The sequence below is a fragment of the Sus scrofa genome, chromosome 6, assembly GCF_054392235.1.
Source record: "Sus scrofa isolate SSC_HxYL_T2T_F1_AM1 chromosome 6, Sscrofa_HxYL_maternal_Yorkshire_Landrace_v2.0, whole genome shotgun sequence".
Lineage (NCBI taxonomy): Eukaryota > Metazoa > Chordata > Mammalia > Artiodactyla > Suidae > Sus > Sus scrofa.
In genome coordinates, this window is record NC_139388.1 from 96,074,746 (window position 1) to 96,087,289 (window position 12,544).

Sequence of the window (12,544 nt, forward strand, 5' to 3'; positions counted from 1 at the left end):
GAATTGGAGCTGTAGCCACCAGCCTACGCCAGAGACACAGCAACGCGATATCCAAGCTGCGTCTGCAACTACACCACAGCTCACAGCAACGCTGGATCCTTAACCCACTGAGCAAGGGCAGGGACCGAACCCGCAACCTCATGGTTCCTAGTCGGATTCGTTAACCACTGAGCCATGATGGGAACTCCACCGGCTAATAATCTTATGGAGACTCCTCTATATGTAACTAATTATTTTTCTCTTGCTTTAATATTCTTTCTCTAAGTTTTGACATTTTATTTTATTTTTTTTCTTTTTATTTTATTTTTGTCTTTTTTGTTGTTGTTGCTATTTCTTGGGCCGCTCCCGCGGCATATGGAGATTCCCAGGCTAGGGGTTGAATCGGAGCTGTAGCCACCGGCCTACACCAGAGCCACAGCAACGCGGGATCCGAGCCGCGTCTGCAACCTACACCACAGTTCATGGCAACGCCGGATCGTTAACCCACTGAGCATAGGGCAGGGACCGAACCCGCAACCTCATGGTTCCTAGTCGGATTCGTTAACCACTGCGCCACGACGGGAACTCCAGTTTTGACATTTTAATTATAACATGTCTTGGTGTGGATTTCTTTGGGTTCATTTTGTTTGGGATTCTATTTCTTGAACTTGGGTGACTTTTCCAACATAGTAAATTTTTCAGCTGTTATTTTTTCAAATAGGTTTCTGTTTCATTTTCTCTCCCTTCTTCTGGGATCCTTATAATGCAAATGTTAGTATGCTTGACATTGTCCCCAGAGGTCTCTTAAACTAGCCTCTTTTTTTGTTTTTTGTTTGTTTGTTTTTATTTAATTTAACTTCTTGTTTTTTGATCTTCCAGTGGGGTGACTTCCTTTACCCTTTCTTTTAGTTGCTGGTCCCATTCTTCTGCTTCCTTTGATCTGTGGTTGATTCCCTCTAGTGTAGTTTTCACTTTACTCATTGTATTCTTTATATTAGATTGGTTCCTCTTTTTTGTATTTCCTATCTCTTTGCTGGAAGTTCTCACAGTGGTCCTCCATTCTTCTCCAGAGTAGTTTGGTTAGTATCTTGATCACCATTCTTTTGAACTCTTTATCTGGTAGATGGACTATCTTTGTTTTGTTTTTGTTTTGTTTTGTTTTTTGAGGTTATTATCTTATTCTTTCATTTGGAACCGTTCCTTTGTCTCTTCAGTTTTCTTAGCTCTCTGTGTTTGTTTCTATGTATTAGATCAGCTACACCAACAAGTTTTTTGTTTTTTGTTTTTTGTCTTTTCTAGGGCCACACCTGCGGCATATATATGGAGATTCTCAGGCTAGGAGTTGAATTGGAGCTGTAGCAGCTGGCCTACCCCAGAGCCACAGCAACACGAGATCCAAGCCGCATCTGTGACCTACACCACAGCCCACGGCAACGCCAGATCCTCAACCCACCAAGGAGGCCAGGGATTTGAACTCGCAACTTCATGGTTCCTAGTCACATTCGCTAACCACTGTGCCCCACAATGGGAACTCCTACATTTCCAAGTTTTAAAGGGGTGATTTTATGTAAAAAGTATCCTCCGAGGGAGTTCCCGTCCTTGTGGTGCAGCAGAAATGATTCTGACTAGTATCCATGAGGATGTAGGTTCGATCCCTGGCCTTGCCCAGTGGGTTGGGGATCTGGCATTGTCACGAGCTGTGGTGTAGGTCGCAGATGCAGCTTGGATCTGGCACTGCTGTGGCTGTGGTGTAGGCTCCATTTTGATCCCTAGCCTGAGAACTTCCATATGTTGTGGGTGTGGCCCTAAAAAGCAAAAAAAAATAACAGAGTATCCTATAAGGCTTAGTAGCATGGGTCCCCCTGGTCAGTAGAGCCAGCTGCTCGGGGCTGTCACCTCTGTGGGCTGCGTGCACCTTCTTGTTGTGGCTTGGCTGTGATGGCTGTGTGTATGCTAGTATGCTGACTTAGCTGGCTATGGTGCTCAGTCTTGACTATTGCAGGCACTCTGGTATGTGAGGCCAGCTCCTAGGGTGGGAGCTGCTTTGGAGAAGCTCCCGTGCCATCTGAGAGAGCTTCCTGGGAGTGGTGGATTGGGGGATGCTTTGGCCTCTGATGCTGGTTGAAGCCACCTGCTTGGTGTGATGGGGTGGGAAGTTGCTTTGGAGGATGCCCACTGGACAGATCTGCAGGTGAACCGGGTGAGATGGTGTCCAACAGCAGTCATAAATGGTGCCCACAACCAGACCAGCTAGGTAGAAGGTGTGCAGAAATAACATGTTCGCCATTGTCTTTGTCACCATTGAAAATTCCAAGAGATCTCTTCCTTTCCTGTCCATACCCTAAAATCAGTTACTGAATCTTCTTCATGTATGATTCAGGCACTTTTCTTTTTTTTTTTTTTTTTTTTGTCTTTTTTTGTCTTTTGTTGTTGTTGTTGCTATTTCTTGGGCCGCTCCCGCGGCATGTGGAGGTTCCCAGGCTAGGGGTCGAATCGGAGCTGTAGCCACCGGCCTATGCCAGAGCCACAGCAACGCGGGATCCGAGCCGCGTCTGCAACCTACACCACAGCTCCCGGCAACGCCGGATCGTTAACCCACTGAGCAAGGGCAGGGACCGAACCCGCAACCTCATGGTTCCTAGTCGGATTCGTTAACCACTGCACCACGACGGGAACTCCTCAGGCACTTTTCAAACTGCTGCCAGTGCGGTGGGACTTGGAGCGGGAGTTTTTGTGTGCACCCTTTTAAGAGTAGAGTTTTGTTTCCTACCACCCTCTGGACATAAGCCTCATTGGTTTAACAAGCATGGTATTATTGGGTCTTGTCTTTCTGGTGCTGATCCCACCAGGCTGGGGAGTTCAGTGTGGTGTTTGAACCCTGTCTCCTCAGGAGGACCTCTGCAGCTGTCCTAGCTCCCCTACCTGTGTGTTGGTGCACCAGTGGCGTGGGTCCTGGCTAGGTACATCACCACCCCTTCTGCCCCTCTCACTGGGGATTTTCTTTTTTATCCTTGGTTGTGGAAAGTCTTTTCTGCCAGTCTTTCTTGGAGGTAGTTCCTCTATTTATCATTGTAGAGTTGGTGTGACCACGAAAGGAAACAAGTCCAGGATCTTCCTATTCTGCAGTCTTATCCCTCTTTTAAAAGATGTCTTTTTTTTTTTTTTTTGTCTTTTGTCCTTTTAGGGCTGCACCCTCGGCATATGGAAGTTCCCAGGCTAGAGGTCTAATCAGAGCTGTAGCTGCCAGCCTACTCCAGATCCACAGCAACACAGAATCCAAGCTGCGTCTGTAACCTACACCACAGCTCACAGCAACGCCAGATCCTTAACCCACTGAGCAAGGCCAGGGATAGAACCTGCAGCCTCATGGATCCCAGTTGGATTTGTTTCCGCTGTGTCATGACGGGAACTCCGCCTCTTAAAAGATTCTATTCGAAGTCTTAGTAGTATTCAGATAGACACTTTTTTTTTCTTTTTGTTTTTTTTTTCTTTTCTGTCTTTTTAGGACCACACCCATGGCACATGGAGGTTCCCAGGCTGGGGGTCTGATCGGAGCTACAGCTGCCAGCCTACACCACAGCAACAGCAACTCCAGATCCACCCGCGTCTGTGACCTACACCACAGCTCATTGCAATACCAAATCCTTAACCCACTGAGTGAGGCCAGGGATCAAACCCTAAACCTCACGGTTCCTAGTCAGATTGTTTCCGCTATGCCACAAGGAGAACTCCAGATAGACATTTTTGTTTTAAATGCCCGCACCTGTGGCATACAGAAGATCCTGGGCTAGGGGTTGAATTGGAGTTGAATTTGCCAGCCTATGCCACAGGAATACTGGATCTGAGCTGTATCTGTGACCGCTGCCACAAGTTGGCAGCAGTGCTGGATCCTTAACTCAGTGAGGCAGGCCAGGGATTGAACCCGCATCCTTACAGAGCCTATGTCAGTTTCTTAACCTGCTGGGCCACAATGGCCAGAGAGTAATTGCAAAATTTAGACATGATGGAGTGTAGCTTTAATTTAGCATTTGAATGCTTCTCTTTATTGTCAGGGCCAGGTTAAAGGCTTGACTAAAAATTAGAGAAATTATTTGCCTCAGTATGCTTTAATTGGCTTTTAGACATTCTGATTTAATTGGTCTAGGATATAGCCCAGATCATCTGCATTTTAAAATTTCTCAGGTTGGGAGTTCCCATCGTGGCTCAGTGGTTAACAAATCCGACTAGGAACCATGAGGTTGTGGGTTCAATCCCTGTCCTCGCTCGGTGGGTTAAGGTTCTGGTGTTGCTGTGGGCGGTGGTGTAGGTTGCAGACATGGCTTGGATCCTATGTTGCTGTGGGTCTGGCGTAGGCCAGCGGCTGCAGCTCGGATTCAACCCCTAGCCTGGGAACTTCCATGTGCCGCAGGAGCGGCCCAAGAAATGGCAAAAAAGACAAAAATAAAATAAAATTTCTCAGGTTGGAGTTCCCATCATGGCACAGCAGAAACGAATCCTACCAGGAACCATGAGGTTGGTGGTTCAACCCCTGGCCTCACTCAGTGGGTTAAGGACCTGGCATTGCCGTGAGCTGTGGTGTAGGTCACAGATGTGGCTGGATCTGGAGTTGCTGTCGCTGTGGTGTAGGCTGGCAACTGTAGCTCCGATCAGACCCATAGTCTGGGAACCTCCATGTTCGGCCCAAAAAGGACAAAAGACCAAAAAAACAAAGGCCAAAAAAAAAAAAAAAAAGGCAAAAAAATAAAATTTCTTAGGGAATTTAAATAGAGGTCCAGGAGTTCCCGTCGTGGCGCATTGGTTAACGAATGTGAGTAGGAACCATGAGGTTGCAGGGTTTGGTCCCTGCCCTTGCTTAGCGGGTTAACAATCCGGCGTTGCCGTGAGCTGTGGTGTAGGTCACAGACGTGGCTCAGATTCCAAGTTGCTGTGGCTCTGGCGTAGGCTGGCAGCTATAGCTCCGATTAGACCCCGCCTGGGAACCTTCATATGCTACAGGAGCGGCCCTAGAAAAGGCAAAAAGACTAAATAAATAAATAAATAACCAAGTTCGAGAATCACTGATATAGAGGCAATAGATGGGCCAACTAGTTAAAAGGAACCCGCTTAATTTTTAAGTCTGTTTCTAAATCTTTTTTTTTTCCTGTGAGCAGAGCGCCTCTTTTTGATTTATTTTGCACCTCTGCTTAATCCTTAAATCTTCTATTTCTTTGCTCATTCCTCCTTGTAATTTATCAATCTTTGCCTCCAGTTTATTTCTAAAATCTTGACTCACTACTGTCATCAGTCTAAAGTCTTTTTCATGTTGGTTAGTTATCTCCAGATCACTTAGCTGTTTTTCTGGGTTTTTTGAGTCATAATTCTCTGCCTTTTCATTTTGTATAGATTTTTGGTGTGGTCTCTTTCTTGCAGAGAGTAGGGTTGTAGCCTCTCTTGCTTCTGGTGTCTGCTCTCCTTGAGGCTGAACTTGCTATGGGGGCTTGGAGCAGGCTTCCTGGTGGGAGGGACTGGTGTCTGCCCACTGGTAGGTGGAGCTGATTCTTATCCCTCTGGTGGGTGGGGCTTTGTCTCTGGGTGTGATTAGAGGCCCTGTGTGCCTGTTGGTGGGGAGGCTTTAGGCAGCCTGTGTGCTGATGGGTGGGGCTGTGTTCCCACCTGGATTATTGTTTGGTCTGGGCTCCCCCTCCCCCGCTGGGTGGGGCCACTTTTTTTCCCAAAACGGCCACCTCTAGAGGAGCACACACTGATGAATATTCCCAAGACCTTTGTCTCCATTGTCCCTCCCCAACAGTGAACCACAGTCACCCCTATTTTTCCAGGAGATCCTCCAAGAACTGCACTCAGGTCTGACTCAGATTCCTATGGAGTTCCTTCTTTGCCTTGGGACCCAGTGCACATGAAAGTGTGTGTGTGCCTTTCAAGAGTGGAGGCTCCATTTCCTCCAAGTCCTGTGGACACACCCTGCTGGTTCTCAAGGCCAAATGCTCCGGGGGCTCCTCCTCCGGATGCCAGATCCCCAGGTGTGGGGACCTGACTTGGGGCTCAGAACTCTCACTCCTGTGGGCGAGCCTCTGCGATACAGTTACTTTTCAGTCTGTGGGCCGCCCACCCTCAGGTATGGGGTTGCTCATGTCACATAACCACCCCTCCTACTGTCTCAGTGTGGCCTCCTCTTTGTCTTCTGGAATAGAATATCTTTTTTGATAATTTGCAGTCTATTTGGTTGAAGGTTGTTCAGCAGTTGTTTGTAATTTTGTTGCTTTTATGAGAGAAGGTGAGCTCCAGTCCTTTTCACTCCATCATTTTAATCCCCCAGATTCATTGCAGTTTGACCTCTTTTTAGTTCAACATTGTCAAATTCTGAAGGAATTTATTTTTTTTATTTTTTATCTTTTTAGGTCTTTTTGCCTTTTCTAAGGGCCGCACCCACGGCATATGGAGGTTCCCAAGCTAGGGTCGAATCAGAGCTATAGCCTTTGGCCTACACCAGAGCCACAGCAACACGGGATCCGAGCCATGTCTGCAACCTACACCACAGCTCACAGCAACACCAGATCCTTAACCCACTGAACAAGGCCAGGGATCGAACTGGCAACCTCATGGTTCCTAATCGGATTCGTTAACTATTGAGCCATGACGGGAACTCCAATTCTGAAGGAATTTAAACCTCACCTAGAGTGGACTGCTTAGGTAGTTACCTCCTTGGGATAAGAATGAAATACATATTTTGGGTTTATTTGTTTTTGCTTTTTAGGCCTGCTCTCGAAGTATATGGAGGTTCCTGGGCTAGGGGTTGAATTGGAGCTGAAGCGGCCAGCTTATGCCACAGCCACAGCAGCGCAAGATCTGAGCCCCGTCTGCAACCTACACCACAGCTCACGGCAACGTGGGATCCTTAACCCACTGAGCGAGGTCAGGGATTGAATCTGCAACCTCATGGTTCATAGTTGGATTCGTTTCCACTGCACCACATCTGGAACGCCTTTTTTTTTTTTTTTTTGTGAAATATATATTTTGAATGTGACAGTTTTTAATTACTGAATCTAAACTCTGTAAGGAATAATTGTGCTTTTCGTCTGTGTTAACTTTTTCTCATTGCTCCTTTGCTTTAGAAAATATTAAGGTTATCTTTTTTCATCACACATCTATGTCCACTTGGTTTCATTTATATATTGCCCAGTTTGTGCTCTTAATTCATATTACTTCTGGGAGGTGGAGGCAATGAGGTAATAACATTTCCCTGTTTTCTGATTAAGTGCTTGAAAAGATTGGTAATAATTTTAGCTTCTTTACTGAATGAGTAGCTAGCAAATTCTATTTAGGTAGCCTCTACATGGAAAACTGGGTGAATTTGTTTAAGTTATAAGTAATACACGAAGCTGGGGAAAGAAAGTTCTGGATGAGTTGTTAAAAGCAGCTATAGGCAAAGAAGAAAACCTTCTCCCTCAGGTTCTCAGTAACTCTTCTCTTGAAGACTGAATGGAGAGGTGGGACGGAAACAGGCCACTTTCCATGTCTTCACCGTGGTAACCCTTGGCCTCTACAAAATTCTGTTGGTACAAAAGGGTTTGCTCTTTCCTTATCAAATGGTCAACTTTATCAAGGATTTATTTTCCAAAGACTTCATTTCTCATACTATGACAAATGAAAGAAACTTAAACAAATGCCCAGTGGACACTGGTGCCCCACAGGAAAAATATTTTCAGATGAAGAGGTGACGACGTCTGTCTTGTGTGCTTCTGTAGGAGGAGAGCACACGGGACCTTTTTCCCCTGTTTATCTTGCTGTGGGTTAGGAAATGCCTCATAAAAATCTCTTAACAAACTCAGTCTCACAGTTGAGACTTTCTCTCAAGCATCAGGCTTTTTATCATGCTGCTTCCACTTTGATGAGGAGGAAATCATAGATTTTATAGGGCAGGGACTTTGTTTCATTAAGCTAGCACTAGTCTAGTGCCTCTATGGGTGCTCAGTAAGTGTTGAATGAGTGAAAGGTGAAAGGAAAAGGAATGACAGTTCCTACTAGAAGCCGGTAAAGCTCATTGGTCTTAAGATGTAAAGAAAGACTTAACAATATTTTGATTATTATTTCCTGTGTCAAGATAAATTAACTCTTGGCAAGAGGAAACGAAATGAAGATGACGAGGTTCCAGTGGGTGTGGAGATGGCAGAGAATACTGACAACCCCCTAAGATGCCCAGTCCGACTTTATGAGTTTTATCTCTCAAAATGGTAAGTGATTTTCCTCCGAACTGGATAATAACACACTTCAAAGAGTAGTAAAACAGTTTGGATTTCAGATGCTTAAATGTAAATGTTAGCTAGAAAGGTCTGTGACTTTAAATAATGATTTACAGCTAATTTCGTATATTTCCCAACTCATATCTGCCTGGATTTTGAAACAAACTGCTTTATCTTTGTAATGTTTTTTAATTCAAAAATCTCTTCAAAAGCAAGAATCAATGCCATTGTTTGCTTTCTCCAATTGTTGCTCAACTATATCTAGTTGAGCGATACCTAAACTGCTGTGAATTTATTTATAAGAAAGATAAGGGAGAGGTTGTGTTATCAAACCCATAAATAGGAAAACAATTTAAAGAATTGAAATTTTTTGAGTGGTGTTTTTCTTACAGAAACCTTTTGGTTTTAGAGTTAAAGAGTTGTAAGATCCACACTAAAGCACTTTCTCAAATATGACTGGGCTTGGGTTTTTTTGTATTTTTGTTGTTGTTGTTTGTATTTTTAGGGCCGCACCCGAGGCACATGGAGGTTCCCAGGCTAGGGGTCCAATCAGAGCTATAGTTGCTGTCACAGCCACAGCAACTTGGGATCTGATGGGTGACTGCGACCTATACCACAGCTCACCGCAGCACTGGATCCATAACCCACTGAGTTGGGCCAGGGATTGAACCCTCGTCCTCATGGATGCTAGTCGGGTTCATTAACCACTGAGCCACGACGGGAACTCCTGGGCTTGCTTTTTGATAGTGCGTATTGAGTGCTCTTGGGATTCATTCCAGATCTTGGGCGCTGAGGATATGTTTGTCTCAGCGATAGTGTTACATGGGAGTTGAATTTTTTGTTGCATCTGATAAATCCTTCATAATCCTGTTGTGAAGGATTTACACTTTTTTGTCTGCTAGCATCATACTCACTTCCAATCCAGTGTGATTCTTGAGTGTGGGAGAAAAAAATACGGAGTTACAGGTTGCTCCTGGAGAATAAATACTTTATAAACTCACTTCTGTGGATGCTCTGTTTACAGTATTAGTCACAGTATGGAAAAGTTGAGAGCCATTGTATTGGAAGAGTAGTCACATATTTCCTATACGCTCTGACCTGCAATTTTCCTTTTTTCTGTTCTTTTTGTTCCCCTGTGGATAGTTCCGAAAGTGTAAAGCAGAGGAATGACGTGTTTTACCTGCAGCCTGAGCGTTCCTGTGTTCCAAACAGCCCCATGTGGTACTCCACGTTTCCGATAGACCCTGGGACCCTGGACACCATGTTAACACGTATTCTCATGGTGAGGGAAGTACACGAAGAACTTGCCAAAGCCAAATCAGAAGACTCTGATGTTGAATTGTCAGATTAAAGTGGAAGTGCGGTTCCTATTTTCATATACGTTGGTATGCACCAAACTGTGAATGCATCCAGCTTTGGAAAACGATCTTTAAGGCCAAGTCCTCTCGACTTGATTATAAGATAATGGAAAACAGATGACTCGTGAGCCACAGTGTGGATGTACAAATGAAAATTGAAGGAAAGAATACGAACTGAGAGATGTTGTTCTTTGGCAGTGACATAGTCCTTAGACATCTTCAGAATGACTAACCAATTTCTCTGAGTGGTGCATAATCTTATTTTGTTTGGGAATAACAAATTGTGGAATATTTTTAAGGAAACCTGTTGTATAAAACTCTACCATAGTAACCTTAGACCTTAGAGAGGTAGCTTTGGAGTGAAACCTTGGCTGCAGTAGGCTACTTGGGCAAGCTCTATGTGAAAGTTAGGGGAGAAATCAGTACCGAGCTAAGAGTGACATCAGCTGAGGACTGTGGGACCCAGACTTGAAGACCCAATAAAAATACTCAACTTTTTTTAAAAGGTAGAGAGTGAAGTGGTCTTGATTTTAATTTTCACTGCCAAGCCAATTCTGTGAAGGATAGAACCCTCTGGTGCTTTCGCCATGGGGTCCCTCACATTAGGGAAAAGGCCTTCACTGCTGTTCACGCAGCAATGTGTCCGTTTCACTTTCTGGGTCTAGCTTCTTAAGTGCGGGTCTGGATGTGGGTAAATTAAGTCAAAGGGGCTGAACCTGCAAGATGATTTTGCAGAAAGTCTGTAGAGCCTGTCAGAGCCCAAGTGTCTTGAAATGTTTGTAGAAAACCCACTAAAATGCCCACTTCTCTGGGTGTCAGCCTTTATTGCTGCTGTTTCACAGCATGAGCTGTGGTACACAGAAATGGGGGTTCTCCTTTCGTTTTCATTTTATCCCCAAATGGCAGCTTTTCTCCCATTGTTTTATCTTCCTGTTTCCCAAATAATTCCTCTTATTTTGTCTTTTGTACCAGTTTCTGGAGGCCCTTGTCGTTTCAAAAAGATGAATCTCTCTTTACTCTGGCAGACCTGTGGGTGATTCCACAAAGACACAGTGTTACTTAGGTATCAGAATTATGGTAGGAAAAAAGGTCCTAGTATATTCCTATATAAAGCATTTGGAAAATGACCTTGTTGCCCTAAGAAACTGAAAATAGGCTTCTTGGGTTAGGATACAAAGACATTGACTGTCTTGCATATCCAGTCTTCTTATAGCATTATTCCAAACTCTAGCTGTTTCAGTAGTTCTATGAGGATTGCAAGTCATAGGTGTGTTTGGCATATGGATCCATCTCCTTCATCTCTATTCTGTTTTTTCCTCACAGAATTTTGAATCAAAGCATTAATGATATTGGCTAATCACATAAATTCTTTAGCTGAGATTAATTTGACCCTGTAATAGAAATGAGAGAAGTCTAAAAAGCCTCTTAGAAATTTTAACCTTGGAAGACTTTTCATTATGTCCCATCTTTATAGATAGGTGTGGCAGGTGTTTTTTTTTTGTTTGTTTTTTTAATAAAGTCATTTAACTACAACAAAAATTTTAAGGTAGGCCTTTTGACATTGTGTACTTACAGTTCTGTCCCTCTGCCTGTAACAAATTTTGTTTTTGTTACCATGAACTATGTGAAAGAAGTAAATCTGCCCCAATTCTGTATGATTAATTCCATCTGTGTTTGTCATTTCTGGCTGGAAAACTTACTTCTAAACTTTGTTTGATATGGAGGAAAAGCAATTGGATTGTCTGATAAGTCTGCCAATAAACTATCCAGCAACATCAGGTGTAATAGTACCCACTATACGAATTTTATGGTTTATATAAACACTAATATTTCCCCTTTTGTAGTTGTATGAAAAAAAATATTTGGCACAGTAGGTACATTGTTATAAAACACCAGAGAGGAAAAAAAAATCCTGTATCTTCTGAGAACAGCCAAATACCCAGGTGAATGACTGTGTCAGGATTTCAATTGCATGTTAGTCCACAGACTTTGTCCAGATCCTAAATTAATTCATAAAAGAAAATCTTGATTAATTATTGGTCATTCCGCATAAGCATATAGCTGTTAATATGTGTGTCAGGTTATTTGCTTTTTAAAATTTTATTGAAATTATGCAAAATAACATCCCCCCCTGGGGGGGGAGAAAAATATCAAACAAGAAAAACATTAAATTAGCCATTCTGTTCTGTTTTTTTTTTTTTTAAACACTTTTGGGTTTTTCCCTTGCAGAAACCACAGAAATATTCCCTTGGAATAAAACAGTATATTTGTATTTGATGGGTGAATTATTCCTTTCTTTATGTTATGAAAGAACTTTTTTGACCCTATTGGTATGACCCAACAGATGGTATATTACAAAGAAAAAGAGCAGTTTTCAGAAAATAAATTATTTGGTTTTTACTCAGTCCAGTAAATATATTGTTTCATTGCAAAATCTTTTCAGTTGTCTTTTTTCCCCCATCAAAGACTTGTTTTGATTTTTAATGTTAATTATATTTAAAGTATCAAGTATTGTATATATTACATTTCATGCAGACTTTTTTGAGATTTACAGTTTGCCTACTTCACCTTGAACTATTTTGAAATTGTGAGATTACAATAAAGAATACCGGAGTTCCCGTTGTGGCACAGTGGAAACGAATCTGACTAGGAACCGTGAGGTTTTTGGGTTAGATCCCTGGCCTCGCTCAGTGGGTTAAGGATCTGGCGTTGCTGTGAGCTGTGGTGTAGGTCGCAGACGCGGGTGGAGCTCAGATCTTGTGTCGCTGTGGCTCTGGCGTAGGCCCGTGGCTACAGCTCCAATTAGACCCCTAGCCTGGGAACCTCCACATGCCTAGGGTGTGGGCCTAAAAAGGACAAAAGACCCCCCCCCAAAAAAAAATACCCCCATATTTTGACTACTCGGTAGCTTTCTGGTAACCAGGCTATCTTGCCACTAGGTGTAAACATGTGACTAGGTTTTGACCAGTG

At 43.4% G+C, this 12,544-nt stretch overlaps 1 protein-coding gene across 47 annotated transcripts in view; it reads left to right on the forward strand.

Moving 5' to 3' along the window:
- Positions 1–12,008, forward strand: part of ZMYM4 (zinc finger MYM-type containing 4) — a 164,638-nt gene extending 152,630 nt beyond the window's left edge. For all 47 annotated transcript variants that reach the window (XM_084963807.1, XM_084963813.1, XM_021095899.2 and 44 more), the window contains 2 exons: positions 8,078–8,207; positions 9,360–12,008. In XM_084963807.1, coding sequence (XP_084819933.1) covers positions 8,078–8,207; positions 9,360–9,567 — 338 coding nt within the window. In that variant the 3' untranslated portion in view covers positions 9,568–12,008. The remainder of the gene's footprint in view (positions 1–8,077; positions 8,208–9,359) is intronic.
- Positions 12,009–12,544: the final 536 nt, after the last annotated feature.